Source organism: Aspergillus aculeatus, assembly GCF_001890905.1.
Source record: "Aspergillus aculeatus ATCC 16872 unplaced genomic scaffold ASPACscaffold_13, whole genome shotgun sequence".
NCBI classification, from domain to species: Eukaryota; Fungi; Ascomycota; class Eurotiomycetes; order Eurotiales; family Aspergillaceae; genus Aspergillus; species Aspergillus aculeatus.
In genome coordinates, this window is record NW_017962988.1 from 427089 (window position 1) to 451243 (window position 24155).

Consider the following 24155-nt stretch of genomic DNA (forward strand, 5'->3'; position numbering starts at 1 on the left):
CTTAATTGCGTTGATTGATGAATCGTTGATATCTTTCTACTTTGGGGAAGCGGTCTTGAGGCTTTATTGATCCTCGATTGGCAAATAGCTCTGCTCCTACTTGAGGAATTGTGTATTGGTCATTGAAAACTCCTTTTTGCCTCTACGTCAGAAAGAAAAAGTTGAATTAACTGATATCACATTTTTGGAGTGATAGTGATCTTAATCAAGATAAATCGAAGAGATTTCGGCCATCTAATATTTTTTTTTTTGGTGGTTGAAATTGAACTACCGTATAAAAGAACGTATAGATATCAAAAGCGGAAAAAAAGCTGAACATCATAATCAATGTGTCCATCATCAAACATGCATGTCATCAAGAGCGACTGGACACTGACACTGCGTAAAGCTGTCCTTCAATCCCCCGCCGATTTCGATCCACTTTCCACCCCATGCACCTTCTCTTGAGCCTATAGTCTCACTTGATAGAGAACAAGGGAAGGCATCGTACACCACAGTTGTTATGCCACAGATCGCAAGTGACGTTTGCTGCCTGAGTGTCTTGTCCCCCGCTTCAACGCGGAGTGGTTAGGATGGATCAAAAGGGACGCTCGAAGGTTGCGCTAGAGCACAAGGCATACTGTACATATTTCGAACCAAGCCATGCGACTCAAGATCGACAATCATTGCTGTTGGGCAAGCCGTGCCATGTAGCGTACACAGTGTTCTCATTTAGCTCGGAACTGCTGGCTACCAGTCTTCTTATTTTTGCTCTGCAATTAGGGCTGCGGTTCCCTTTTTAGAAGTCAAAGGCCACTTTCCCCTTGAAGATCTCCTCTTTAGTATGCGCCTTTAACCTGTTCTAATGGTTGAGTTCCAAAGCCGCTTTTTCAGAACTCAATCTGGTGCATTGCTTGCTTCTTTCTTGGCTTTTCTTTTTTTTTCTGTCAAATAAACAAAATGCTGAAATTATGTATATATTGAATAATTCCAGCTCCCTTATGCCCTAACCGGAAGTGGGGGATCACAACCTTGAAGCAACAATGGTAAGGCTGCCGGCGTTCCGCTGTGTGGTATGCACTAAGTAATTGTGTGGGGACATCAACCTACCAACAGATCATCTCCTGTGTGATAAATTGATTGTGGCTATAACAGACTCGTCTTATCATTAACCTGTCACACAGAAAACGTCTTATCAGCTCACTACATCTCTTATCTTGCATGCAGGCCTCCCCGCTCTCTCCTCACGTGGATGGCGAAAGATAAGGCTTGGAGTACTGAGTATAAATCCGGATCGACGCCGACGCCTCTTTCTCCGCATTTCGGTTGATCCTCGGCCTTGGTGAAGTGGTCCTCTCCATGAATCCTTGAACAGCACAATCACCATCTCCCTGATCTATATTATCTTCGATCCAGCAGCATTCATCATCCAGTCAGAAAGAATGAATGAGCACCAACCATAATGTCCACAACCACAACCACGAAAACGAAAACCAGCAAGGACAACCGCCAAGGCCGTCGCTTCCGAACGGGCTGTAAGACCTGTAAATCGAGACGGGTATGCTTCCGTCCGTTCCCTAATGCTTTCATTTGAAGACGCGACTCATTTGCAAGTAAAGATTCAATGCGACGAAACGAGGCCGGCGTGTAACGCGTGCGTGAAGCAAGGGCGCACTTGTCCCGGATATCAGCGCGAGTTCAAATGGTCGACTAAACATGAGCTTTCTTCGGCGCGTGCTCGGAGGAGGACGGCTGAGAGCGAGGAAGGGGATTCAATGACAGGCGTCGCGGGAGAAAGTCCCGAGTCGACGGGTTCGACGGTCGAGGTGGAGAATAAACAGTTGGAGGAGGCGTTTGATGCGGTGTCTGGGCTGTTGGCGTCGGAGGGGGGTGGTCATGGCCATGATATTGGGGGCAATAGTGGTGGAATACCGACGGTGGGCAGTTTGGATGGACTGGCCGAGTTGTATGGGAGGATCTACGGCGATAGTTTTGGGTGGTTGATGGGGCTGGATGAGGATGATCAGACTCAAGCCCAGGCTCAGGTTGTGGCGCAAGTACAGGAGGAACTTCCAGAAAGCATTCAGGCAGACCTTCCTGTGGGTGGCCTGGAAGAGGATGAAGTGGATGAGCCGGCTGAATTCGAAGCACTCCTGCAGAGCGATGTTCTCGCCCTCGAGGACGATGTACCACAACCCATCCTCTCCACCCCGACCATGACGGAAACCACCCCTTTCTTGATCGAATACTGGTTCAAGAACGTGTGTTCGATGTGGTCGAGCTTCGACTCGGACCGCAACCTCATCCGCAAACTGGCGTCTCACACGTGGAGCCACAACGCCGCCGTCTTCCACAGTCTGCAGACCATGTCAGCCCTACATCTGTCCGAGCAACTGCCTCACCTCCACGCCACAGCCACCACCTCGTGGACCGCCGCCATGCAGTCCATCCAACAGGAACTATCCACCTTCACGCAGCACAGATCCTCTCCCCCCCAGTTCCCCACAGGCCTCCTCCTCGCCCTGGCCGGCATCGGCACGACCACCTGCTGGACCGACAGCCAACAGCTGGGGATCCCCCTTCTCCAGAAGATGAAAACCATCCTAGCCTACTACAACCAACCGGGCATGCTCAGCGCGAGCACCACGGACCGGACGTACCTCGAGTTCTTCAACGACAGCTGCGCGTACTGGGACATCCTATGCCGCGTGGTCACCGACGAGCAGGATGCCACGGGCCCTGCGACTACCACTCTCATCGGCCCAATCCCCGGTTCTTCTCCGCCATCAACAACAACCACAAACACATTCACCTCCCCACACCCCTGGGTCGGCGTCTCGCGCCCCATTCTCGACCTCTTCGCGCACACCATCCTCCTCTGCCGCCGCCACAGCAAACGCCTCCGCTCCCCCAATCACGCCACCCTGCACTCCCTCCAAGAACTCATCCGCGACATCCACGCCGCCCGCGCCCTCCGCCAGACCCTCACATCCACGACCCTGCAGTCCAGCAACCTCACCGAAACCGGGGACGCACGAACCCCGCTCTCCCACCTAGTAGACGTCGCAGAGGGCTACCGCCTCGCCGCCCTGCTGCACCTGTACCAAACCTTCCCCGATCTCCGCGACGACCACACCCGCGAGCTCGGTGCAGCGGATATCTCGAACTGGAGTCTGCAAGCCCTAGCCCTGGAGTTATTGGACCTAGTAAAACGAATCCCATTGGAGTCGGGGTCACGGGTGATCCAGCCGCTGCTATACCTGTCCATCGCGACGGGGCTGAAAGCGCCGGACGCGCAGAGTGCGGTGGGGGCGCCGCTGCTCAACCAGATGGCGCTGCAGGTGAGTCAGGCGCGGCGAGTGGTGATGCAGCGGGTCAGCGTCTTGGAGTACAGTCTCCCGTCGAAACCGATCCGGGTGCTGAAGGCGCTGATCCAGCGGATCTGGGAGGTCGGGGATCGCGAGGGGGAGGTCGGGGTCGGGGGCGGGATGGCGAAGCATTGGAGTGAGGTTATGGAGGAGGGGAGGTTGAGGACTATGTTTGGGTGATTTGGGGGGTTTTGATGTTTTGATGTAGGGAGAAGAATTGCTGATGTCCTTGGTGTTGTGTCAGTATGGATGACAGGATGAAGGAGAGTATTTGGCTGGGGATTTATGAGCCTCGTTAAGGCAGTTAACTACTCTCTGATCTTTCCTGATTATCTGAGTGCGGAGTATTGTATACATCCAACTTACAAAAAGCTAGATTGAGATGGAGCCGATGGTATCCGAGAGCCACCGTGCACGTTCTCGCATCATGTCAACTTTGTCAACTTAAACTTCCGTCCCTTCCGTGGTGAATCGTGCAAGAAAGTCTCCATCCTAGAGGGAAATTCAAAATAGCCTCCTGGCCGGTTTTCGACCCGAGCCTGCACCCTTTGCGGGTGGATAATATTACGTTAATAGTTCAAGGATCATGTCACAATGGCTGCATTGGTCTCTATGTAACTCATGAAGTGAAAATGGTATCCCGGTGGTGTACGTGCTTGCTCATGCACTCAGTCCCTTCAGGTTGATACTCTTCGGTCGCTCGATGGGCAAGCCCAATGCACGATCCCAGATCAATTGCACCAACGGGCCCAGAGCCCGACTCACGCCGAAGGTCACGGTGTAGTACAGCGGTTGCGTGAAACCGTAGTGATAGAAGAGCACACCCGAGGCGGCATCGACGTTCGGATGAGGGTTCTTGGTCTGTATGATTTGTCAGTTTGATTCCCGTCTTGCAGAGGGAGAGAAGGAACCCACCTTGCCATGTTCCGTCAGCACGCCCGGCGCAATCTCCGACGTCTGCTGCACCAGCTTGAACACCGGGTTGGACTGCACGTCCGGCCGCGCCGCCGCAAAGTCCATCAGCGCCTGGAACCGCGGGTCCGGCTGCCGCAGCACCCCATGTCCGTATCCAGGCACCACGCGGCCCGACCGCAGCGTGGTCCACAGATACTCCCGCACGGCCTCGTCCGTCGCCCCCGACCCGATCTCCGTCTGCATCGCCAGGATCCACCGCAGCACCTCCTGGGCGGCCAGCCCGTGCAGCGGACCCGCCAACCCCAACAACCCAGCGCTGTAGCTGAGGAACGGATCGCTGAGGGCACTGCCCACCAAGTGCGTCGTGTGCGCCGACACATTGCCGCCCTCGTGGTCGCCGTGCAGCGCCAGGTACAGGCGCAGCAGATCGTGGAAGTCGCCGTGCGTGGTCGGGTCCCCTTTCCCCAACAGGGCGGCGAAGTTGGCCGACCAGTCGAGCGCGCCGTCCAGCGGCTGCGTGCCGACCTGGTCCACGGCGTCCGGGCGGAAGACCAGCGCGGCGACGCGGGGGATCTTGGCCAGCAGGCTGATCGCGTCGTCGAAGGTCGGCTCCCAGTACTCGGCCTTGGGCAGGCCGCGGGCGTACTCCAGGGCAAAACGGGATTCGGTGTTAAGGGCGGCCACGGCGATGGACAGCTGGGTCATCGGGTGCATCTCCCGTGGGAAGGACTTGATGAGGTTGAGCAGGTGCTGCGGCAGGTGAGACTGCTCGGCGAGCTGGCGCGAGAAGGCCCGCACTTGGGCGGTCGACGGCACCTGGCCCGTCAGCAGCAGCCAGAACATCGCCTCGGGAAGCATCTCCGTGCCCACGGGTCCCTTGGGCAGCTCCCGCTGGCAGTCCTTGATCGTCTTGCCGTGGAACCGGATCCCCTCGTTCGGGTCGAGCACCGACCCTTCCCACAGGAGCGCCTTCAGACCCCGCTGCCCGCCGATGACGTTGCCCACGGTCACTTCGCCGATGACCTGGTCGCTGCGCGCTTTCACTTGTTTGAGGAGATCGCGTTTCGCGGGGATGACGGCCTTGAGGGCGGTTTTGAGATCGGGTTCGGTGGCATAGGTGCGACGGAAGAGGGGAGTCTAGATGGGTGGAAGGTCAGAGGGGGGCTTGGCGACTATTACCAAGGGAGACGCACTTGGGTTAGTCGCGAGGCATGACGGGTGGTGGTACGTATAGGTAGAGCCATGTTGTGAGTTTGCGTTGTGAACAATCGCTGCAGGGAAGGGGAAAGGAGGAGTCAAGATCCTGTCCTGACTGTTGAATGTGCGAGTGTTGTTCTAGGGAAGAGGTGTGAGGGTGTGAGCGTGTGAACGTGTGAACGTGTGAAAGTTCTACAAGGGGAGAGGGAGACAAGGGGAGGGGAAATAGCCCTCAGGCTACCTAGACACAGGCGCAGATATACCTACCTACCTACCTGTACTGTACTTAACTAGCCTCGGTCATGAAAGCGGTTGGACGCGGAGATCAATACCGAGAGTCCGACCGAGGCAAGGGAGGAGGAGACGGCTGCATGCGGCCAGTCCATATTACACCGCCGTACAGCCAGGGGTTGTTATGTGCCTGCAATCATGGGCGACCGGAGATTTCTTTATTCTTTATTGAAGCGCCGATCAGCACATCACCTAATAATTGCGTCGGTCTACCTTAGCCTCCCTCTTAGCCTTTCACTATAGCCTCCCAACTGGGTTGCGGCGGTGAACAGCGCCATGGTTCGGATGAGGAAGGAAAAGTCTCTCTCTCTCTCTCTCTCTGTCTTGTGTCTGGAATCGCCCGATCGTACGGAGTACACTGATATATACGCTTTCTGACAGACAATGTGCTTCCTAGTAGTTCCACAGCAGCAGCCTGCAGTGTAGTCGACATCATGGATCACAATGGATTCTGTCAGACTCAGACCACTTCCCACTTCCCACTTCTTAGTGTTGCTCCACCCAGTGGATCTTCTCCCCCTCTTCTCCGTGCGGGGTAAGCCCAATCCGGACGGCATGTTGCCGCCTGACTTTCCTGGCATTAATATAGCTGCCCCAGGCCCTAAGGCATGAGTGGCACCGCCTCACCTGTTTACGTCATCAATGGCTTCAACAGCGGCTTCCTTGTCCCTGCTGAGCCACATTCTTCTGATTGGCGCCAGCCACGCCTCAGGCAGAGATTTCACTGCCCACCTTGGCCAATCAACATCTCTGAAAAAAAAGTCCCCCGCCGCCCGCTCGATTTTTCTCTCCCATCTCATTGTTTTCTCGCCCCCCTCCTCCTCCTCCTCCTCCTTCTCCTGACGTTGTGTATCCTCTCCACTCTTCCTTTTTCTGTGTTTTTGGTGTTTGGAACGCATCCTCCAGGAGGATTGCTGCTTTGTTGTTTGATTTGTGGTTGTATAGTTCTTTCCATTCTCCATTCAGTCAGGTTCTTCTCTTATCTCTCTCTCTCCTGCTCCGAACGAGGCTGAACGCCCCTCTCCGCCCGCCTCCAAAAATCCACGGCTTACGGCTTGTGCTGGTTGGAAGCCTTCACCACTTCACCACAATAGAATACCCCGCGCATATTTAGAATGCCTCACCCCGAATCTCCCACTCCCGCCATGCAGACCGCTGTCTCCAAAACCCCCTCCGGGGTCCCCCCCACCTACGAGGAGATCGGCTCTCTCCTCCACACCATCTTCAACGCAGAGACCTCCCAGCAGTCCCTCGATGCCGCCTACGCCCTGACCAACCTTCTTATCCAGAGCGTTGGTGCTGCTGGCTTCACACACTACAATATCCTGCCCCAGATCCAGAAGGCTGCCGTCGATAAGAAGAATGGCGCTCTCCGCGAAAGCGCCATGCTGATCCTCGGCGCCATGTTCGAACGCTTCCCCCGCGAACACCCTCTCAGCGAAGTCGTCTTCCTGCTCCAAGACGGTGGTCTGTTGCACCTCGCCCTCGATTTGCTGGCCGATAAGGGTGCTGTCGTCCGCGAGGCTGCTCAGTATGCCATCGACGCTCTCTTCGCCTGCCTGAAGGCCGAGTCCCTCGCCAACGGCCTCCTGCCCGCCCTCTCCGCGTATCTGAACCGCAACACTGCCAAGTGGCAGGGCTTCGTCGGCGCCTACGCTCTCATCGAGAAGATGGCCGTGAAGGCTCAGATGGGTGCTGGTTCCCTCGAGGAGGAGCGCGAGAAGGATTTGCTGCGCGAGGCCATGGGCAAGACCCTCAAGGACCTGATTCCTCTGGTCGAGTCCGGTATGCACGACTTGAAGAATGAAGTCGCCAAGCAGTCTATCAAGACTATGAACGCCATCACGACCCTGCTGTCCAACGACGACGTCGCTCCCCGCATTCCTCTCCTGATCAAGACCATGGAGCAGCCTTCCGAGCAGACCCTGCAAAAGGCCATCCATGCCTTGTCCCAGACCACTTTCGTCGCCATTGTCACCTCTCCCGTTCTCGCCCTGCTCACTCCCCTCCTCGAACGCTCGCTGAACGCCCCCACTACCCCCCAGGAGACCCTCCGCCAGACCGTTGTCGTCGTCGAGAACTTGACCAAGCTGGTCCACGACCCCGCTGAGGCTCGTACCTTCTTGCCCAAGCTCAAGCCTGGTGTGCAGCGCGTCAAGGACCGTGCCTCTCTTCCTGAGGTGCGTGAGCTTGCCACCCGTGCTCTGGACGTCATCGAGAAGGCTATGGCCGACAAGGATGTTGCTGCCGGTGTGGTTGCCAAGATCACCCCCGATGAGGTTCGCACCGTCTTGGAGGCTAAGATCCAAGAGCAAGGCGGCCTGGTGCACCCCGAGCTGGTGACCTTGTTCGAGCTCGGTAAGAACTACATCTCGGAGATGGTCCGTGAGGATGTCAACTGCCGCATGCTTGACCGCATCCCCGCCTGCGTCGGTCCTTACCTGCGCGGTCTCTTGGCGGATGAGAAGCACGACGCAGTCGCGGCAGCACTGGAGGCCCACTTCACTGAGGAGGATCACCGAAAGTATGGTCGCCCCGAGCCCGAAGATCCCAACGAGGTTGAAATCGTCAACGCCAATTTCTCTCTGGCCTACGGTGGTATGTTGCTGCTGTCGCACACCAACCTTCGTCTGCTGAAGGGACACCGTTACGGTCTGTGCGGTCGCAACGGTGCGGGCAAGTCCACCCTCATGCGCAGTATCGCCAACGACAAGCTGGAGGGCTTCCCCCCTCAGGATGTCGTCCGCACCTGCTTCGTCGAGCACAACCAGGGTGAGGATGCTGATTTGAGCATCTACGAGTTCGTCGTGAAGGACCCTAAGATCGCTGCGGAGGGTGAAGAGCACGTCCGTAACGTTCTGCTGGAGTTCGGCTTCACCGATGGCCCGGAGGGTCGCCAGAACCAGCGCGTCGGATCCCTGTCTGGCGGTTGGAAGATGAAGCTGGCTTTGGCCCGTGCCATGTTGCTGAAGGCCGATGTGCTCTTGCTGGACGAACCTACTAACCACTTGGACGTCGCCAATGTCAAGTGGCTTCAGGAATACCTGAAGGCCCACACTGAGATCACCAGCTTGATCGTCTCTCACGACTCTGGTTTCTTGGATGAGGTCTGTACCGACATCTACCACTACGAGCAGAAGAAGCTGGTTTGCTACAAGGGTAACCTGGCCGAGTAAGTGTCCTTCAATCCTTTGTCTCTTCACAACCACTAACCATGCGCGCAGCTTTGTGAAGGTCAAGCCCGAGGCCAAGAGCTACTACACCCTGTCCGCCAGCAATGTTCAGTTCAAGTTCCCTCCTCCCGGTATCTTGTCCGGTATCAAGTCCAACACCCGCTCCATTCTCCGTATGACCGACTGCTCCTACACCTACCCTGGAGCCAGCAAGCCCTCGCTGACGGGCGCCTCGCTGTCGTTGACCCTCTCTTCCCGTGTCGCTATCATCGGTGGTAACGGTGCGGGTAAGTCGACCTTCATCAAGATGCTGACGGGTGAGACCATCCCGCAGACCGGCAAGGTCGAGAAGCACCCCAATCTCCGTATCGGTTACATCAAGCAGCACGCTCTGGAGCACGTTGAGATGCACTTGGAGAAGACCCCCAGTCAGTACCTGCAGTGGCGCTACGCCAACGGTGATGATCGTGAAGTGCACTTGAAGCAGACCCGCATCCTTACCGAGCAGGACAAGGCGCAGTTGGAGAAGCCTGTGGATCTGGGTGATGGCCGTGGACCTCGTCGCATTGAGGCTCTGATGGGTCGTCAGAAGTGGAAGAAGTCCTTCCAGTATGAAGTGTAAGTCGGAGTGCCATGTTGGATTGTCTACATATCGCTAACCTGCCGTCTAGTAAATGGATCGGTCTTCTTCCCAAGCACAACACCATGATCTCTCGTGAAACCCTTACCGAGCTGGGATTCGCCAAGCTGGTCCAGGAGTTTGACGACCACGAGGCATCCCGCGAGGGTCTTGGTTTCCGTATCCTCGAGCCCAAGATTATTGCCAAGCATTTTGAAGATGTTGGTCTGGACCCCGAGATTGCCGCTCACAACCAGATTTCTGGTCTGTCTGGTGGTCAGAAGGTCAAGGTTGTGCTGGCTGGAGCCATGTGGAACAACCCTCACTTGCTGGTGCTGGACGAGCCGACTAACTTCTTGGATCGTGATTCCCTGGGTGGTCTGGCGGTTGCCATTCGCGACTTCAAGGGTGGTGTGGTCATGATCTCTCACAACGAAGAGTTCGTGGGTGCGCTGTGTCCCGAACAGCTGCACATTGCCGACGGTCGTATTGTTGGCCGCACCAGCAATGCTGTTGCTCTTGATCGTTTCGAGGACAGTGCCACCAGCACCCCTCAGCCCGGCAGCACTGCGGCCAACTCGACCACCACCAGTGCCGCCGCCTCGGCGGTGAACTCGGGAGCGGAAGAAGGCGAGTTGAAGTTCAAGGCTCGCAAGAAGAAGAAGATGACTCGTGCGCAGATAAAGGAGCGCGAGGCGCGTCGTCGTCTGCGTCACCTAGAGTGGCTGCAAAGTCCTAAGGGTACTCCCAAGCCCCCGGACACGGATGATGAGGAGTAGAGTGTGAATGAATGACCGCGATGATTGCTTCATTGGCTAATAGACCTTTTTGTTTGCTTGATGACTGTCCATGAGTATATAGAGCTGTAGACGAGATTCTCAGCATAGAGCATCCATTTCGTTTTGGTTTTCAAGATCCGTATGTAAACAGGTCCAAACGCAGGTTACGTAGCGGCTTGCTGTAAGTTACAGTATCTTACTTTGTCAGTACCATACGCTGAGTTGTCGTCATGCAGCCCCAGTTTGGTCTCCACCGGGCGCGGGTTGCCCGCGGCAGGAACCAATGCCAGAAAGCTTGCGGTGACAATCCCCTGGCCAGAACCTGCGAATTGTCACAAAGTCCACCACTCCCAATCTCCCAGTCCACTTCTCCCTCCTTCATCATCCAATCCCCATACCTCCATCTCCATCCCCCTCTCCCCTAATTCAATGCAATTCTTTGCTCTCCTTTCCCTGACATGTCCTCTCCGTCTTGTGCATCTTCACATTCTTTTGCATCCCTCTGATCCATGATTCTCTATCGAATAAGCACAATTTAAAGACTCCGCCAAACAATGCCACCCAACCCGGGACCCCCTCCTCCCTACCGGGACCACCTCAAACAAGACGCGCCCTCCCGCAAATCGCTCTCCTCCTTCGCCCCGATTCCCGAAGAAGAATCCTCGCCATCCGCCCACATTGACGACCGATTCACCCTCTCCGACCTCTCCGATGACGACTACAACCTCCACAATCACAATACCGGCGGCAGCGGCAGCAGCAGGAGCAGCAGCAGCCAGATCAAACTCCGCCGCATTGACAACCACCACAGCCGCCACAGCTCCACCGCATCCAAACCCGCCTACGCCTACCCCACGAGTAACAACAACAGTGCCCGCCCCTCGGACGTTGAAGCCTACCTCTCCTCCATCACCGCCGCAGAACGCGAACTCCTGACCGCGGCGCATCAGTTCGAACTCTCCGACGACGAGGAGGACAGCGACGACAGCGATGCGCGCTCCGTGGGCTCGGACGTGGGGTTGAGGAAGGGGTCAAAGGGACATCATCGGAGAAGATCGTCGACTTTCAAGAAGCATACGCCGCATATGGGGTGGGGGTGGACGACGACGACCAGATACTATTATCGGAAGGTTTGGTGCCGTGCGCTACTGGTGGTCGTGTTGGTGTTGGGGGCGTTGGTGTGGGTGTTTCTGCGGTTTGCGGCGCGTGGCGGCTGGGATGCGGGGAGGGTGGAGGTGGTGAGTTTTTTTCCCCCTGACTACATGGTTACTTGAGGTGTAAGAGGATGCTGGGCTAATTGTGGTTTTGCTGCGTTTGTGCAGTATATGCCTCCCTCCGAATCATGGTTCCCGACGCCGCAGGGCGGTGCGCTGGAGGATTGGGCGGATGATTATCGGAGGGCGGAATTGTTGGTGCGGAATATGACGCTCATCGAGAAGGTTAACATCACGACGGGCGTTGGATGGCAGATGGGCATGTGTGTGGGGAATACAGGTTCGTCTTGATCGGAATATCCTGGCTTGGTGACTACGTGGAAATTAACTTTACACCGCTATACAGCGCCCGCCGAATTTGTCAAGTTTCCCTCGTTGTGTCTGCAGGACGGACCACTGGGGCTGCGCTATGCCGATTTGATCTCCGCCTTTCCCGCTGGTATCACCACCGGCGCGACCTGGAATCGCGAGTTGATCCGCCAGCGGGGCGTGGCGTTGGGCGAGGAAGCGCGCACCAAAGGTGTCAATGTGCTTCTCGGTCCTTCTATGGGCCCCTTGGGGATGATGCCTGCTGGTGGTCGCAACTGGGAAGCGTTTGGGGCGGACCCGGTTTTGCAGGGTGTGGCGGCCGCGGAGACTATTCGCGGCATTCAGAGCACCGGGGTGATGGCTACGGCCAAGCACTACATCATGAACGAGCAGGAACATTTCCGTCAGCCCTACGAGTGGGGCATCGCAACGGCCCTATCATCCAACATCAACGACCGTGCACTACATGAGGTCTTTCTCTGGCCCTTCGCGGAAGCCATCCGGGCCGATGTCGCCAGTGTCATGTGTTCGTACCAGATGGTGAACAACAGCCATGCATGTGAGAACAGCAAGCTTCTGAACGGGATCCTCAAGGACGAACTGGGTTTCCAGGGCTTCGTGCAGTCCGACTGGCTGGCTCAGCGCTCGGGCATCAATAGCGCTCTAGGCGGGCTCGACATGAGCATGCCCGGCGACGGGCTTCGCTGGGCGGACGGCAAGTCGCTCTGGGGATCGGAGCTGACTCGTGCCGTGCTTAACACTTCTGTCCCGATGGAGCGGTTGAACGATATGGTGACTCGCATCGTAGCTGCTTGGTACCATTTGGGCCAAGACACGTGGGAGCGACCACCGCCGGAAGGCAACGGCGGTCCCAACTTCTCCTCTTGGACCAACGACGAGGTGGGCTGGATCTATCAGGGATCCCCCAGTGACGAAACCTACGGTGTGGTGAATCGCTTTATTAACGCGCAGGGCGAGGGCGACAATGCCCATTGGATCATTGCGCGCAAGGTCGCGACCGAGGGAATTGTGCTCGTAAAGAATGACCGCCAGACCCTCCCGTTGTCCCGCCGCCCCACGACTGAGTCCGGAGCCGTGTTTCGCGTGGGTGTCTACGGTGATGATGCGGGCCCGGCAATGGGTCCCAACGCCTGCGCCGATCGCGGCTGCAACCAAGGAACCTTGGCGATGGGCTGGGGCAGCGGCACGGCCGAGTTTCCGTATCTGGTCAGCCCCTTTGAGGCTCTGCAGTCCGCCTGGGAGACAGAGATCGAACTCAGCCCCTACCTCCGCAACGCGGTGATGCCGGCGGAGGTGGCGGACAAGGATCTCTGCTTGGTGTTCGCCAATGCCGACTCGGGCGAAGGCTTCATCTCCGCGGGGGGCATTCACGGCGACCGCAATAACCTGTTCCTGCAGAAGGGCGGCGACACGCTGATCGAGACGGTCGCTCGAAACTGCGCTGGGCCGACCGTGGTGGTTGTGCATGCGGTGGGTCCGGTCGTGGTGGAATCGTGGATCGATCTGCCAGGGGTTGATGCCGTGCTTTTCGCCCATCTGCCTGGCCAAGAGAGCGGCAATGCGTTGATGGACGTCTTGTTTGGCGTGGTCGATGCCAGTGGGCGGCTGCCATACACGGTCGGCAAGAGTCTGGAAGACTACGGACCCGGGGCGCAGGTCTTGTATGAGCCTAATGCACCCGTGCCGCAGGTAGATTTCCAGGACGGGCTGTATATTGATCATCGGTATTTCGATCGACACAACATCACGCCACGATTCGAGTTCGGGTTTGGATTGTCGTACACGACGTTTGAGCTTGCCGATCTTCATGTCCAGGGGCTGCAGTCCAAATCCCGTCTCCCGGCGTCTCGACCGCCCCAGACCGTCTTCCCCCCCGAGTACGACGCGGAGCCTCCACGCAATGAGTCGGTGTTGTTCCCTGCAGAGTTCCGGGCGGTCCCTCAATTCATCTATCCGTACCTCACGTCGATGGACGGCACTGCGGCGGCCAACTACACGCACTATCCGGAGGGGTACGACGAACCGCAGCCGCTATCGCCCGCCGGCGGTGGATTGGGCGGAAATCCATCGCTCTATGACGAGGTGGTGAATGTCGAGGTTGAGGTGCGCAACACAGGACCGCGGGCCGGTCAGACCGTGGTGCAGGTGTATGTCTCATTCCCTGGAGAAGTGACCGAGGATGGCGACTGGGTGGAGGTGCACGAGGGGGCGCGGCGGTCCAGCAAGGTGAAGCTGGAGCGGATGCCTGAGCCGATTGAGTTTCCGTCGCGCGTGCTGCGGAACTTCACCAAGGTCGCGCTGGAGGCCGGGGAGAGGCAGACGGTGGCGATGACGTTGGCCCGGAAGGACCTGAGTTACTGGAGTGTGCGCGAGCAGAATTGGGTGATGCCGGACGGCGAGTTTGAGATTTGGGTCGGACAGAGCTCACGCGACCTGCCTTTACGAGGGGAATATTGATGATGTTTCTGATGTTCGTGATGAGGTCCGTTGCCCATTGGGGATGGTGCCGAGTACTACTTTGTGATGATTAGTGAGACACACATTAGACCCGAGACAGAAAGGCACCAAGGCACCGGGGGCAATACATTGGAGGGCAAATTCGGCGGAAACCGAGACATTCAGACATTGTACAGTTGCATTGCATGAAGCTAGCATTCGTATATGTAAATAAAAAAAGAATCGCCGATGTTTGGAGATTGCCTGGTTTTTTTTGTTTGTGGTGTCTTAGACTAGTCTTAGTTGACGGTGTTCGTGAATGTTCTGCAGGTATCGATCGAGTTTAGCCGTGGGGCTGAACTGACTGCACCAGAAGCGAAGCAGCGAATGATGTCATCTCTTAAAATAGTACATTTTGTTCAAGGATCCACAGGGTCCAGCGGCAGCTTCGGGTCGGGTAAGACGGTTGCTGATGAATGATAACCTAAACAGAATGTCATTTGGGAGGAATGGGGGGAGGGAATTGGGGCATTGTTCGGACAGTCCCCAACTTCCTTTTCTCACTGCCTAATAATCAATACGAAGGCGAGTGAAACCTGGTCAACCAGTCCCCGATGTTACTGAAGGGGGAATGTCCCCGAGACACACTCCGCTGATCAGCAGATGGAGTGGGGATGTTTCACTCATCGCATCGCTAACCAGCATGGTCGAGTTACTAGAGTTGCTAGTTAGCCACGGGTTGGAGAGTGGCAGTGGAACAAGGGACTGACTGGCATAGCCCTGAGGTATAAAGACCTTCTTTCTTCCCCAGGATATTTTTTAGGATCAGCTACAAACAAACCATCCATCTTTACCAGTTACCTCGCAGCAATCCAACCTCACCACCACCACCACCACAATGAAGCTCCTTGCTCTCCTCTCCGCCGCCGCCGGTGTCTCGGCTCTGCCCCAGGCCCAGCAGGCGCAAGCCAACTACAACTCGTTCTCGGTGATGTCCGCCCGCTCCGGGTCCCCCGTGCACCTGCTGCCCTTGAACGCCGCCTCCGGGGGCTTCTACCTGGGGCTGCAGAACGCCTCCAGCTACTGCCCGGACCAGGTCGCCGAGCTGGGCGCCTGCCCGCCTGGCACTGAGACGGTGTTTGATGCCGGTGCCAATTCTTTGGTATGTCTTTCCTGCATATCCCACTTCTCCTCTCTTAGAAACCAAAACTAACCCTCAATTCAAGGACGTCTCCGTCCCCGGCGGCCAACAAGTCTACATCGCCCCCAGCGGCGCCCTGGCCTTCACCCAGCCCCACTCCGCCTACGTTCCCGCCGGCTCCGTCGTCGGCGCCTTCAGCTACTCCCAGACCGCCGGCACCACCTTCGGGTACTGGACCCTGCCCAACAGCGGCCTGATCGCTTGCCCCGTCCCCGCTGCCGCCGCCGCCTCGTCGTCTGCTGCCCCGTCTGCCACCCCCGCTGCGGGTTCCGCTGCTGCTACCGCCAGCAAGTGGCAGGTCTTCGCTGCCTGGAGCAACGCCACCGTCCCCTCCGGTAACGTCGGTGACTGCCTGGGCTTCGATGCGTTGGCCGTCGGTCGCAATGGTAGTGCGGCTGCTTGGGAGTATATCTAAACGTACTGTACCTTGTACAGACCCTGTCTGCGGAATGGGTTGCGGATTACACCTATGGCTAGGGTGGATGGTTATAATCTTGGGGATTCTGAATGATTGGTAATGGATATATGTACTGTATATGAATGCTGGGGGAGAGGGCTGGTAGTGGCCCGTGTTTATAATGAATCATTCTTCGTTTTTCTTGGAGTGTGAGGGTTTCAGATTGGGATTGTTAGTATGTGTAATTGGTAGTCAACTGGGTTCCCAGGGTTCGTGCTTGGTATTATCTGATTTAGATTAGGTTTGAAAGGGGAATCTCCTCCAGGGAGAGGGATGGGGGGGGGAAACCGCTTATGGCCGGTAAGGAGGTGAGATACGTAATGCAGGGGATGTCAACAACTCTTATGCATTCTTGGGTTTATCGTTAGGTGGTTGTGGGCTGAACCTTCATCTCTGTACGTTTAGTATTTCTAGTCTCAAGTTTTGTATGGGTATGGTTACTTTAGAGATATAAGATCTATACCTAGCATCATATTCGATCATGGAGGTATTAAACAAACGTGTAAATGATATCTGCAGTCGTGTCTCGTGACCCGTGTATCTATCCTCCACCATGCCTCTCCATTCGTCCCGCTCTACCCCGACAAGCACCTCAAACCGTCTCGATATACCGCCTCACCTCCCTGGAATCAAATTAGCACCGCCCACAGCATCAGAAGTGCAAGACCTACCAATCAGTCACCGCCTCCTCCCACAACCGACACTCGTGCTCGCGTGTCCCGCCAAAGTGCTCCACAAACGCATCCCCGAACACCTCGCGCGCCACGCTGCCCTCGCGCATGAACGCGCCCACCGCCTCGCGCAGCGACTTGGCCAGCCGCACGCCCCGGTCACTCGCGCCGCCCATCTCATCCCCCTTCGACAGCGGCGGCACGGGGAGGGCCAGCTTCTGCGCGACGCCGCGCCACCCCAGCGCGACCACGGCCGCCAGCACGAAGTGCGGGTTGGCGTCGGCCCCGGGCACGCGCACCTCCAGCCGCGTCGCCTTGGGGCTCGCCGTCGGCGGCGCGATCACCCGGATCGACGCCGCCCGGTGCTCCAGCCCCCACGACACCGTCACCGGCGCCCAGAAGTTCTCCACCAGCCGCTTGTACGAGTTCACCGTCGGCGCGAACACCGGCATGATGTCCGGCAGCCCGTGCAGGATCCCCGCCAGGAAGTGCCGGCCCAGGTCCGACAGGTGGGCGACGTCCGGGTACGGTGGGGAGGGGTCCGGCGTCGCGCGGTAGAAGGCGTTGGATCCGTCTTCTTGCGACACCAGGGAGATGTGCATGTGGCCGCTGTTGCCGGGGAGGCCTTCGCGTGGCTTGGCCATGAATGTGGGCGTGATGCCGTGCTTCGTGCCGAGGGATTTGACGACGTATCTATGATCGTTAGTCCGGGAGGTGCAGCTGGAAGGCAGGGGAGGGTGGGCACTACTTGAAGAGTCCCGCTTTATCGGCCATTTCTTTGGCTTCGCCGAATTGGAGTGCCTAGTAGCCATTGAATTGTCAGTATAGCGCGGAAGAGAGAGAGAGAGAGAGTGTGTGTGTGTGTGTGTGTGGTTCTGTCCGCTGCGGAACAGTAGAGCTCATACCGCTTCATACACCCCCGGCCCACTCTCGGTATGCCACCCCTCGATCTCGCAGTTGAACTGCTCGCATGCATCGAACACCCCATAGTAATACTCCTGGTTATGCGTCGGCCGCGTCAGACTGTACCCGAACATCCCCTCCGTCAACGACGGCAACGCTTCGACGGGGTTCTCTTTGAGGAAGGTGGCGGTCGCGGAGGCGTTCTGCTTGGGGTCGGGATGACTGCTGGGCGCGCGGAAATGATAGAACTCATACTCCGCTATTCGGCTAGATTAGTTTCGCGCATCACGCAGTCAAATATCAGGTGTCATGGATTGTGTAGACAAACATACCTCCAGCCATCGCGCGATACCCCGCCGCCTCCACCGACCCCAGCGCCGTGCGCAACAGGCCCCGCGGACACGCACACACCGGCTGCTTGGTGTCGGGATCGAGGAAGCTGACCAGGAAGAAGGGGATGTTGTTCTCCCAGGGGATGCGACGGAAACTGTGCAGGTCCGGCACGGCGACCAGATCGCGGTACCCGTTCTCCTTGTTGCTGATCGCCAGCTCCTTGAAGTAGGTGCGGTCGTGCATGTCCCACCCGAAGATCACGGAGCAGAACCCAAACCCGTCGGCGACGATCGAGAGGAACTTCTTCTTGGAGACCAGCTTGCCGCGCAGCATGCCGTCGACGTCCACGCCGGCCAGTTTGACGCGAGTATCATGTTGGAGGATCTGGGCGATGTTGTCGAGGGTGGGGACCTCGGTCTCGGGGGATGACGAGGCCATGTTGGGTTGTGGGTGTAGGTGTAGTCGATGGATTGTCGGCCAGAGGGAAGTTGGAAGATGAAGTTGGAGATAGAGAAGGGGTACTGTGAGATGTGGACAGGAACAAGAGGCAGTGAGAGTGAGTGGGAACGGGAAGACGTCACCGCCAGCCACCCCTTCTTCCCCCCGTCTTCGGCTATCCACTTATCGCCCGTTGGCTTATCGGCCTCGTGCGGCCTGGTGACTGCCAGTTGAGATTGCGGAGATCATGGTGGATGTGCTTGGGACTGGGTCAGCATGGCAGGAACCATCTCTCACAGGCGGATCTCTCATCCTGTTGATTGATGTACCACTGCAATAGCTGGAAGAACCCAGTTTGTGAGTCCTATTGGAATGCAGCTGCACATCATCGCACAGATGGAATGTTGGCTTTGGTGCCGGGGTGCCTGGATGCCTGGGTGCCTGGGTGTCTTATCGTTCATGCTTATCGATAAGCGCAGGAAGCTTTCCCCGATGTTTTCCCTGCTCTTACAATTAACTTCCTCTCTGCTTCTACTATGTCGGCCTTGAACATCACGCCGAGGACATCTTGCATGACATCTTCTCGCTCTTCCCAAGCCGCCTGCTACTATCTAGATGAAGACTAAATCACATCAGCCTCGCACCTCCCTCTGCTACCTATAGATGGTTCGCCTATCCCAAACCCGTCCAATCCGTCCTTCTTTCCTACATAGCTGGTTGCCGAACCAGGACTCGAACACTATATCTATCTGTGTCGTAGACTTGCTCGTCATTTCTACCATATCTTAGCTGTAGTCTTCTTCGCGTCAGCTCTTACGAGATACTATCGACCGCCTAGACTTTATGGACATCGATACCCTGCCAGCTGAAGTCACGGCAGCGAAGATGGCAGTAAACATCTAACCTGAATTTAATATCATGCCAGGGTGTCCGAACTACTGTTAACTTACATTTATACGAGTATTCATAAACATCGACAAGTTGTTCCCTCTGCACATCCGTATGCCCCGGCCAGATGTTTGTAGCTTACGCTACTAACAAATACGCCTAGGTTATGGCAATTGAGCTACGGGATGTTGCCGCTGTCACCCAACCATGGTTCTCCTATGCAGTGACATCAACCATCTAAGAGAATCGAGCATCTCCGGACTCATTGTTCCAATTCACATATTTTCCGAGACACAATCCTTCACCCTCTTCTAGGCGCTGAGTCAGCACCTCCGCCGCTTCCGATCGACATCACGACTCCGATCCTTTCAGGGGACTTCAGGGGTTTGGTTGCAATATCTTAGCTCCAGGCGGCCCCTTTCACTGTTCAAATGGACAATCACTATGCTGAACCACCACCACATCAAGCGCAAGCCTCTGCCGCAAGCTGACGATGATGGCACCATCCGTGGTGTCATCAGGATCTCGCCGTGCCCAACACCAACTCCCTCGGAGAAGCCACCCCTCCTAGATACACCACCACCGCCATACACTCCTATGCGATCACCATCCCCACGGCCACCGCAACCCCCACCATCACAAACCATCCCCACTCGCGCTGCAACCACCATCCATGATCGCGCCCCAGCAACATCCCCCGCACCAAGCCTTCCCCGCACCACCACGGATCTCTCGGTCGCGCAGAAAGCCTACGGTGAAGCGCGTCACTTTCTAGGCGGACTACTCAACCATCCTACGGAAAGTACCAAACATGTCACCATTCTACGCCACTCCTCCGGCGTGGTCTTCTACCGGGGTAGCACCACCTCCGTGACCATCTCCATCTTCTCGGACTCGCCCCTTCCCGCCGACCGCACCCTCTATCTGCAATCCAAGGGATGGACCGGCAAGACGGGAATGCGCACCAAGGCCCTTCTACGGCTCACCGATGACTGGGTTGACGTGACGCCCTCCCATGCCGTCCAGGCGACTCAGGTGGAGCCCGCGGATGAGCGCGCGTGGCAGCGCGACATTGCGAAATTCCGCAAAAAGGCGCCACCTAAAGTTCGCGAAACGCACCATCTGCGAGAGACCATTGTGGCGAGGGTCCCCGCCGAAGCGGGCGATGGCTACTTCCAACTCGTGCTATGTGGGAATGGCAAGAAGAAGGTACTCTGCTACAGTCCGGTCTTCCGAGTCCTGTCCACATCACTGAGTCCCAGCTCGTGCCGGGGCGCCAGTCTCTCCACCATGCCCATGGAGGTCGGTGCAATGGTCCTCGGGATGTACGCTCAGACGGCCGCCGAGGCCGTCATCGCCCCCGTCACCGCCGCGGTCCAGGATCGGATCCAGCCGTACAAACCGAGCTGGAAGACGCAGACGGCCGCTGAGACGGCGTACTCGATGAGCGGGGCTGGCGACCGCGTGAGTGCATTGGTGTCTGCTGGCTTGGGGCCCACCACCACCAGCAATCAGTCAGTGGCGGGAGAATACCAGCCTGTCTCCTTGGATCTTGGTCCACGGCCACCATTCCCCGTGGACTTTACGGCCTCGCGCGTGGCACCCGCAGCAGGTGGGGATGGAACGAAGTACCGGCTGGGCAAAGTTCCCGACGCGATCCAAGATCAATACCACGGGGTGTTCTTCGGCTGGGTACGCGTCTGCCAATCCGTTGCGCAGGCGCCTCAACCCGGGGAAACAACATACTCGTTTCCTCGCGACTCCCAGTGGCAAGGCATGGTCCTCGCCATCCTCTCGTATAACCCCGCCCTGGAAGCACGGGTGAACCTCGCGCGCGCGAGGGGCAAGGAGACCATCATCCGTCTCATCGATGACTCTCCGCCACTCGTACCACAGTCACGTCTCCAGGTACGGATCATGGGCTATCTCCGTCCGGACCTGCCGCCCGCGACCGGTAACACGGAGAGAGAGCTGCAAGCGGCGCGTGATGCGGCGGCCGAGGCGGCCATGATAGCGGATGCGTGTGATGTGGCATATGCACAGGAGGTGTTGGGGCATCCTGCTTGGAGTGCCGAGGGCCATGGTCTGCGTGATGGCAGTGATGGGGGTGGACAGGCTGGGACCTGGGTGCAGAGAACCCGGGATGGGGTCACGAATATCAGGTCCCGGGGGCAGAGGATGGTGGAGAATGTTCCCCTGCATTGGGTTGGGGTGCGGGGGCCGAATGCCGGTGCCGTCGAGAAACAGATGGCGATGAATGGGTTCTATATTATGCGGGGGTAGTTACTTAGGAGACTATACATATGTATACATATCAGCTATTCTGTATATCCACATTTAGTATTATGTTTGATCTTGTAGAAACCCCTCTGACGCAAACAAAATAAAACAACATCAGCCACTATACGCAACAATACAGTATGATTTGATACCAAGGGCAAGACAGCCGATCAAATCAAAAAAACAGACAGCTGACGGCACAACGACGTCGTCTGCCTAGTGCCGACACGGTTGCACAACAATCCCGGAGAAACAGCTTTGCTTTCCATCCACCGCAACATAGATGCCAAGCCAAACCATATATATGACGGACAAAAACAATCGGGCGCAAAAAGACAAGCTCCCGGCGGGTCTCGAACCCGCAGCCTTTAGATTAGAAGTCTAACGCGCTACCATTGCGCCACGGGAGCCGCTTGTTGAATTGAGCATTGGGGGTAGCAATCATATCCTGTGGATGCATTAGAGAAGCAGGTGTTTCGGAAGGGTTCTTCTTGGACGGGTTCTTCTTGGACGTGTAGTGGCTATTGTTGGATGCGGGGATATTGTTCTCTCACTTGGTTGGGTTTCGATATAGTCAATAGATCTTTGGTTATGGTATCTAGGTCTTGTCTATGATCTCTAAGCTGAACATACTGTGTGGAAATCTTTATTAACAGGATTTGAAACAGTGGTCTACTAACACTTTACGTATCGTCGTGCCGAGGCTGGTGTTGCTTAATATATTAAATATCGCTTGGATGAGTAGAATCTCAAGCTTGACCGCGGTCGGACTTTTCCCCATCAGCGACGACAGAGTGTCACATCATTAACAATTAGTTTAAACAGTTGTGACCAGAATACGTGTAGAGAGCATTGAATTCGTTTGCATACAAAAACAGGCACAAAAAGGAGACGCAACAAAAAGGATCCTGTTAGCGGGCCGCAAAAGAACAAAAAAGAAATACTTAGCATGTCCTGGTTTCGATCCAGGGTCCTCCGGGTTATGAGCCCGGCGCTCTTCCCCTGAGCTAACATGCTTGGTGGATATATCTTCGTCCTGGCTGTGGCTCTACATACCAAATTCAAAATGGTCTTGCTATCTAGGTAGGGCCATCCTCCCAAAAGAGAATATCAGCCTCTAATCCAAGCATACAGACGCTCTCCTAATATACTGTGCATTGACCTATTACACTTCCCACATCAGCCATATCCTACTCTTTCAAGGTAGCCAGTATGCCACCACATACCATCCAAATCAACATAATACACACTGCGTAAACAGCGATTGGGTAGCAGCGACACGAGTCAGCCTTGCGAGCCTCGTCAGCCGTCCACTGTATATAGCCCGCGTATTCACCCGGTAAACCAGAGCCGAACATATCCAAGTTGCTACACACCCACAAAACCCCCAACAATAACGAAGATGGATACCTTCCTCCCCGCCACCGCACCCCCGAGCGCAACCGCCCACCGCATCGACTTCACCCAGACCACCCCACCCCTCCCGCCCTACCGCCACCTCTTCGCCGCGATCATCGACAACGTCTTCACCGAAGCCGAATGCACCGAACTCCTCCGCCTCGCCGAAGCCAGCACCCTCACCGCGACCTCCCAGACCCCGCAATGGGAGCGCGCCATGCTCAACGTCGGCGCCGGCGAACAGGTCCTCCGCCCCGATACGCGCAACTGCGGCCGCATCATCCTCGACGCGCCGGAGCTGGCGCAGAAACTGGGCGATCGGATCCTCCCCTTCCTGCGGGATGAGTTCGGGCTCGACGTTCTGGAAAAAGACGCCTGGCGCGTGACGCTGCAGACGCGCCGGCGCTACCAGCTCACGCGGCTCAACGAGCGGCTGCGCTTTCTACGGTACCAGGGCGGCGAGTTCTTCCGCCCGCATTGGGATGGCTGGTATACCACGCCGGATCGCCGGGAGCGGTCGTTTTTCACGGTGCATGTATATTTGAATGGGGAGGGGGAGGGAGACGAGGGTTTGGTGGGGGGAGCGACTTCCTTTGTGAGACGGTTGGAGGTCGAGAGGGAGGAGGATGAGGTGGTCAAGGTGCTTCCTAAGGTTGGGTCGGTGTTGGTGTTTCAGCAGAATGATCTGCTGCATGCCGGGGAGCCGGTGGTGCGCGGGGTCAAGTATACTTTAAGAACGGATGTGATGTATTCGGAGATTTTGGAGGGTGAGGATTGAGGGTTGGGCTGCGGGTGACCAGAGGGATGGTAGATAGTGAGGTGAGGGTGGATACGAGGTTTATGGTTGTATGGGTGATGCACAAGTTAGCTGTTGGCATGTTGTACTGGTGAAGATAAGGGTTGGTGTGTAGCCGGCGATAAGCGACAAATTAACGCTCGATTGTCCAATGCTTCTTTCTGCTTCCCCAACTTCCTCTCGGTAACAACCATGGATTCGTCAGTTCCAGAACCGAGCCAGCCCGTCAGGACCCGACAACCTCAATTAAGGCTCTGATCAAATTGATCGACCAGGAGAATGAGAGACGCGATCCGCGCAGAGTTCGAGAATTGGCCAGGCAGAATGTTGATCGGCGCGATGCTAAGAGTGTGGTGGACATTCTGAGGTAGTGTATTCTAAAAAATTCCTTCTTATGTTTCTGGTGCTTTGCGCAATGAGCGTGGCTTTCCAAGCAGCAATAGCTCAACGGCCGGCATGGCTAGGCTTACGACACTTACGACGAACTCA

General features: G+C 56.6%; 8 protein-coding genes and 2 non-coding genes across 10 annotated transcripts; 6 read left to right on the forward strand and 4 right to left on the reverse strand.

Moving 5' to 3' along the window:
• The first annotated feature begins 1311 nt into the window (after positions 1-1311).
• Positions 1312-3824, forward strand: ASPACDRAFT_123454 (Zn(II)2Cys6 transcription factor). Its single transcript, XM_020196634.1, has 2 exons — positions 1312-1537; positions 1599-3824. The coding sequence occupies exons 1-2, from the start codon at positions 1442-1444 to the stop codon at positions 3525-3527; spliced, it is 2025 nt and encodes a 674-aa protein (XP_020053865.1). The 5' UTR covers positions 1312-1441; the 3' UTR covers positions 3528-3824.
• Positions 3825-3932: 108 nt separating this feature from the next.
• mcsA (putative citrate synthase Cit1) lies at positions 3933-5864 on the reverse strand. Its single transcript, XM_020196635.1, has 3 exons — positions 5456-5864; positions 4263-5399; positions 3933-4208 (listed from the first exon to the last, which is right to left on the reverse strand). The coding sequence occupies exons 1-3, from the start codon at positions 5504-5506 to the stop codon at positions 4008-4010; spliced, it is 1389 nt and encodes a 462-aa protein (XP_020053866.1). The 5' UTR covers positions 5507-5864; the 3' UTR covers positions 3933-4007.
• A 697-nt stretch (positions 5865-6561) lies between these two features.
• On the forward strand, positions 6562-10436 carry ASPACDRAFT_123456 (putative mRNA-nucleus export ATPase (Elf1)). The gene is made up of 3 exons (XM_020196636.1): positions 6562-8922; positions 8975-9541; positions 9595-10436. Exons 1-3 carry the CDS (start codon positions 6866-6868, stop codon positions 10319-10321), a joined length of 3351 nt encoding a protein of 1116 aa, XP_020053867.1. The 5' UTR covers positions 6562-6865; the 3' UTR covers positions 10322-10436.
• Positions 10437-11527: 1091 nt separating this feature from the next.
• Positions 11528-14502, forward strand: ASPACDRAFT_123459 (beta-glucosidase). The gene is made up of 2 exons (XM_020196637.1): positions 11528-11815; positions 11882-14502. The coding sequence occupies exons 1-2, from the start codon at positions 11647-11649 to the stop codon at positions 14320-14322; spliced, it is 2610 nt and encodes an 869-aa protein (XP_020053868.1). The 5' UTR covers positions 11528-11646; the 3' UTR covers positions 14323-14502.
• Positions 14503-15073: 571 nt separating this feature from the next.
• Positions 15074-16089, forward strand: ASPACDRAFT_80400 (putative IgE-binding protein). Its single transcript, XM_020205643.1, has 2 exons — positions 15074-15463; positions 15528-16089. Exons 1-2 carry the CDS (start codon positions 15200-15202, stop codon positions 15915-15917), a joined length of 654 nt encoding a protein of 217 aa, XP_020053869.1. The 5' UTR covers positions 15074-15199; the 3' UTR covers positions 15918-16089.
• Positions 16090-16551: 462 nt separating this feature from the next.
• On the reverse strand, positions 16552-18304 carry ASPACDRAFT_53718 (glutamine synthetase family protein; the record flags this gene model as incomplete). The annotated part of the gene is made up of 5 exons (XM_020202785.1): positions 16552-16582; positions 16631-17323; positions 17379-17431; positions 17536-17792; positions 17866-18304. 5 exons carry the CDS (start codon positions 18302-18304, stop codon positions 16552-16554), a joined length of 1473 nt encoding a protein of 490 aa, XP_020053870.1.
• Positions 18305-19789: 1485 nt separating this feature from the next.
• Positions 19790-21475, forward strand: ASPACDRAFT_32247 (uncharacterized protein; the record flags this gene model as incomplete). The annotated part of the gene is made up of 1 exon (XM_020199865.1): positions 19790-21475. The coding sequence occupies one exon, from the start codon at positions 19790-19792 to the stop codon at positions 21473-21475; it is 1686 nt and encodes a 561-aa protein (XP_020053871.1).
• A 335-nt stretch (positions 21476-21810) lies between these two features.
• On the reverse strand, positions 21811-21882 carry ASPACDRAFT_t253. The gene has a single exon. It is a non-coding gene; the product is annotated as a tRNA-Arg (tRNA).
• A 535-nt stretch (positions 21883-22417) lies between these two features.
• Positions 22418-22489, reverse strand: ASPACDRAFT_t252. The gene has a single exon. It is a non-coding gene; the product is annotated as a tRNA-Met (tRNA).
• Positions 22490-22581: 92 nt separating this feature from the next.
• Positions 22582-23844, forward strand: ASPACDRAFT_123463 (uncharacterized protein). Its single transcript, XM_020196638.1, has one exon. It carries the CDS (start codon positions 22875-22877, stop codon positions 23646-23648), a length of 774 nt encoding a protein of 257 aa, XP_020053872.1. The 5' UTR covers positions 22582-22874; the 3' UTR covers positions 23649-23844.
• Positions 23845-24155: the final 311 nt, after the last annotated feature.

Coding starts and splice junctions, on each gene's coding strand:
- ASPACDRAFT_80400 (XM_020205643.1), top strand. CDS start 15,200: ATGAAGCTCCTTGCTCTCCTCTCCGCCGCCGCCGGTGTCTCGGCTCTG. Junction 15,464..15,527: donor ATGCCGGTGCCAATTCTTTG/GTATGTCTTTCC, acceptor CCTCAATTCAAG/GACGTCTCCGTCCCCGGCGG.
- mcsA (XM_020196635.1), bottom strand. CDS start 5,506: ATGGCTCTACCTATACGTACCACCACCCGTCATGCCTCGCGACTAACC. Junction 5,400..5,455: donor ATGCCTCGCGACTAACCCAA/GTGCGTCTCCCT, acceptor CCACCCATCTAG/ACTCCCCTCTTCCGTCGCAC. Junction 4,209..4,262: donor TGCTGACGGAACATGGCAAG/GTGGGTTCCTTC, acceptor CAAATCATACAG/ACCAAGAACCCTCATCCGAA.
- ASPACDRAFT_123454 (XM_020196634.1), top strand. CDS start 1,442: ATGTCCACAACCACAACCACGAAAACGAAAACCAGCAAGGACAACCGC. Junction 1,538..1,598: donor AGACCTGTAAATCGAGACGG/GTATGCTTCCGT, acceptor TTGCAAGTAAAG/ATTCAATGCGACGAAACGAG.
- ASPACDRAFT_123463 (XM_020196638.1), top strand. CDS start 22,875: ATGGATACCTTCCTCCCCGCCACCGCACCCCCGAGCGCAACCGCCCAC.
- ASPACDRAFT_123456 (XM_020196636.1), top strand. CDS start 6,866: ATGCCTCACCCCGAATCTCCCACTCCCGCCATGCAGACCGCTGTCTCC. Junction 8,923..8,974: donor TACAAGGGTAACCTGGCCGA/GTAAGTGTCCTT, acceptor CCATGCGCGCAG/CTTTGTGAAGGTCAAGCCCG. Junction 9,542..9,594: donor AAGTCCTTCCAGTATGAAGT/GTAAGTCGGAGT, acceptor CCTGCCGTCTAG/TAAATGGATCGGTCTTCTTC.
- ASPACDRAFT_123459 (XM_020196637.1), top strand. CDS start 11,647: ATGCCTCCCTCCGAATCATGGTTCCCGACGCCGCAGGGCGGTGCGCTG. Junction 11,816..11,881: donor CATGTGTGTGGGGAATACAG/GTTCGTCTTGAT, acceptor ACCGCTATACAG/CGCCCGCCGAATTTGTCAAG.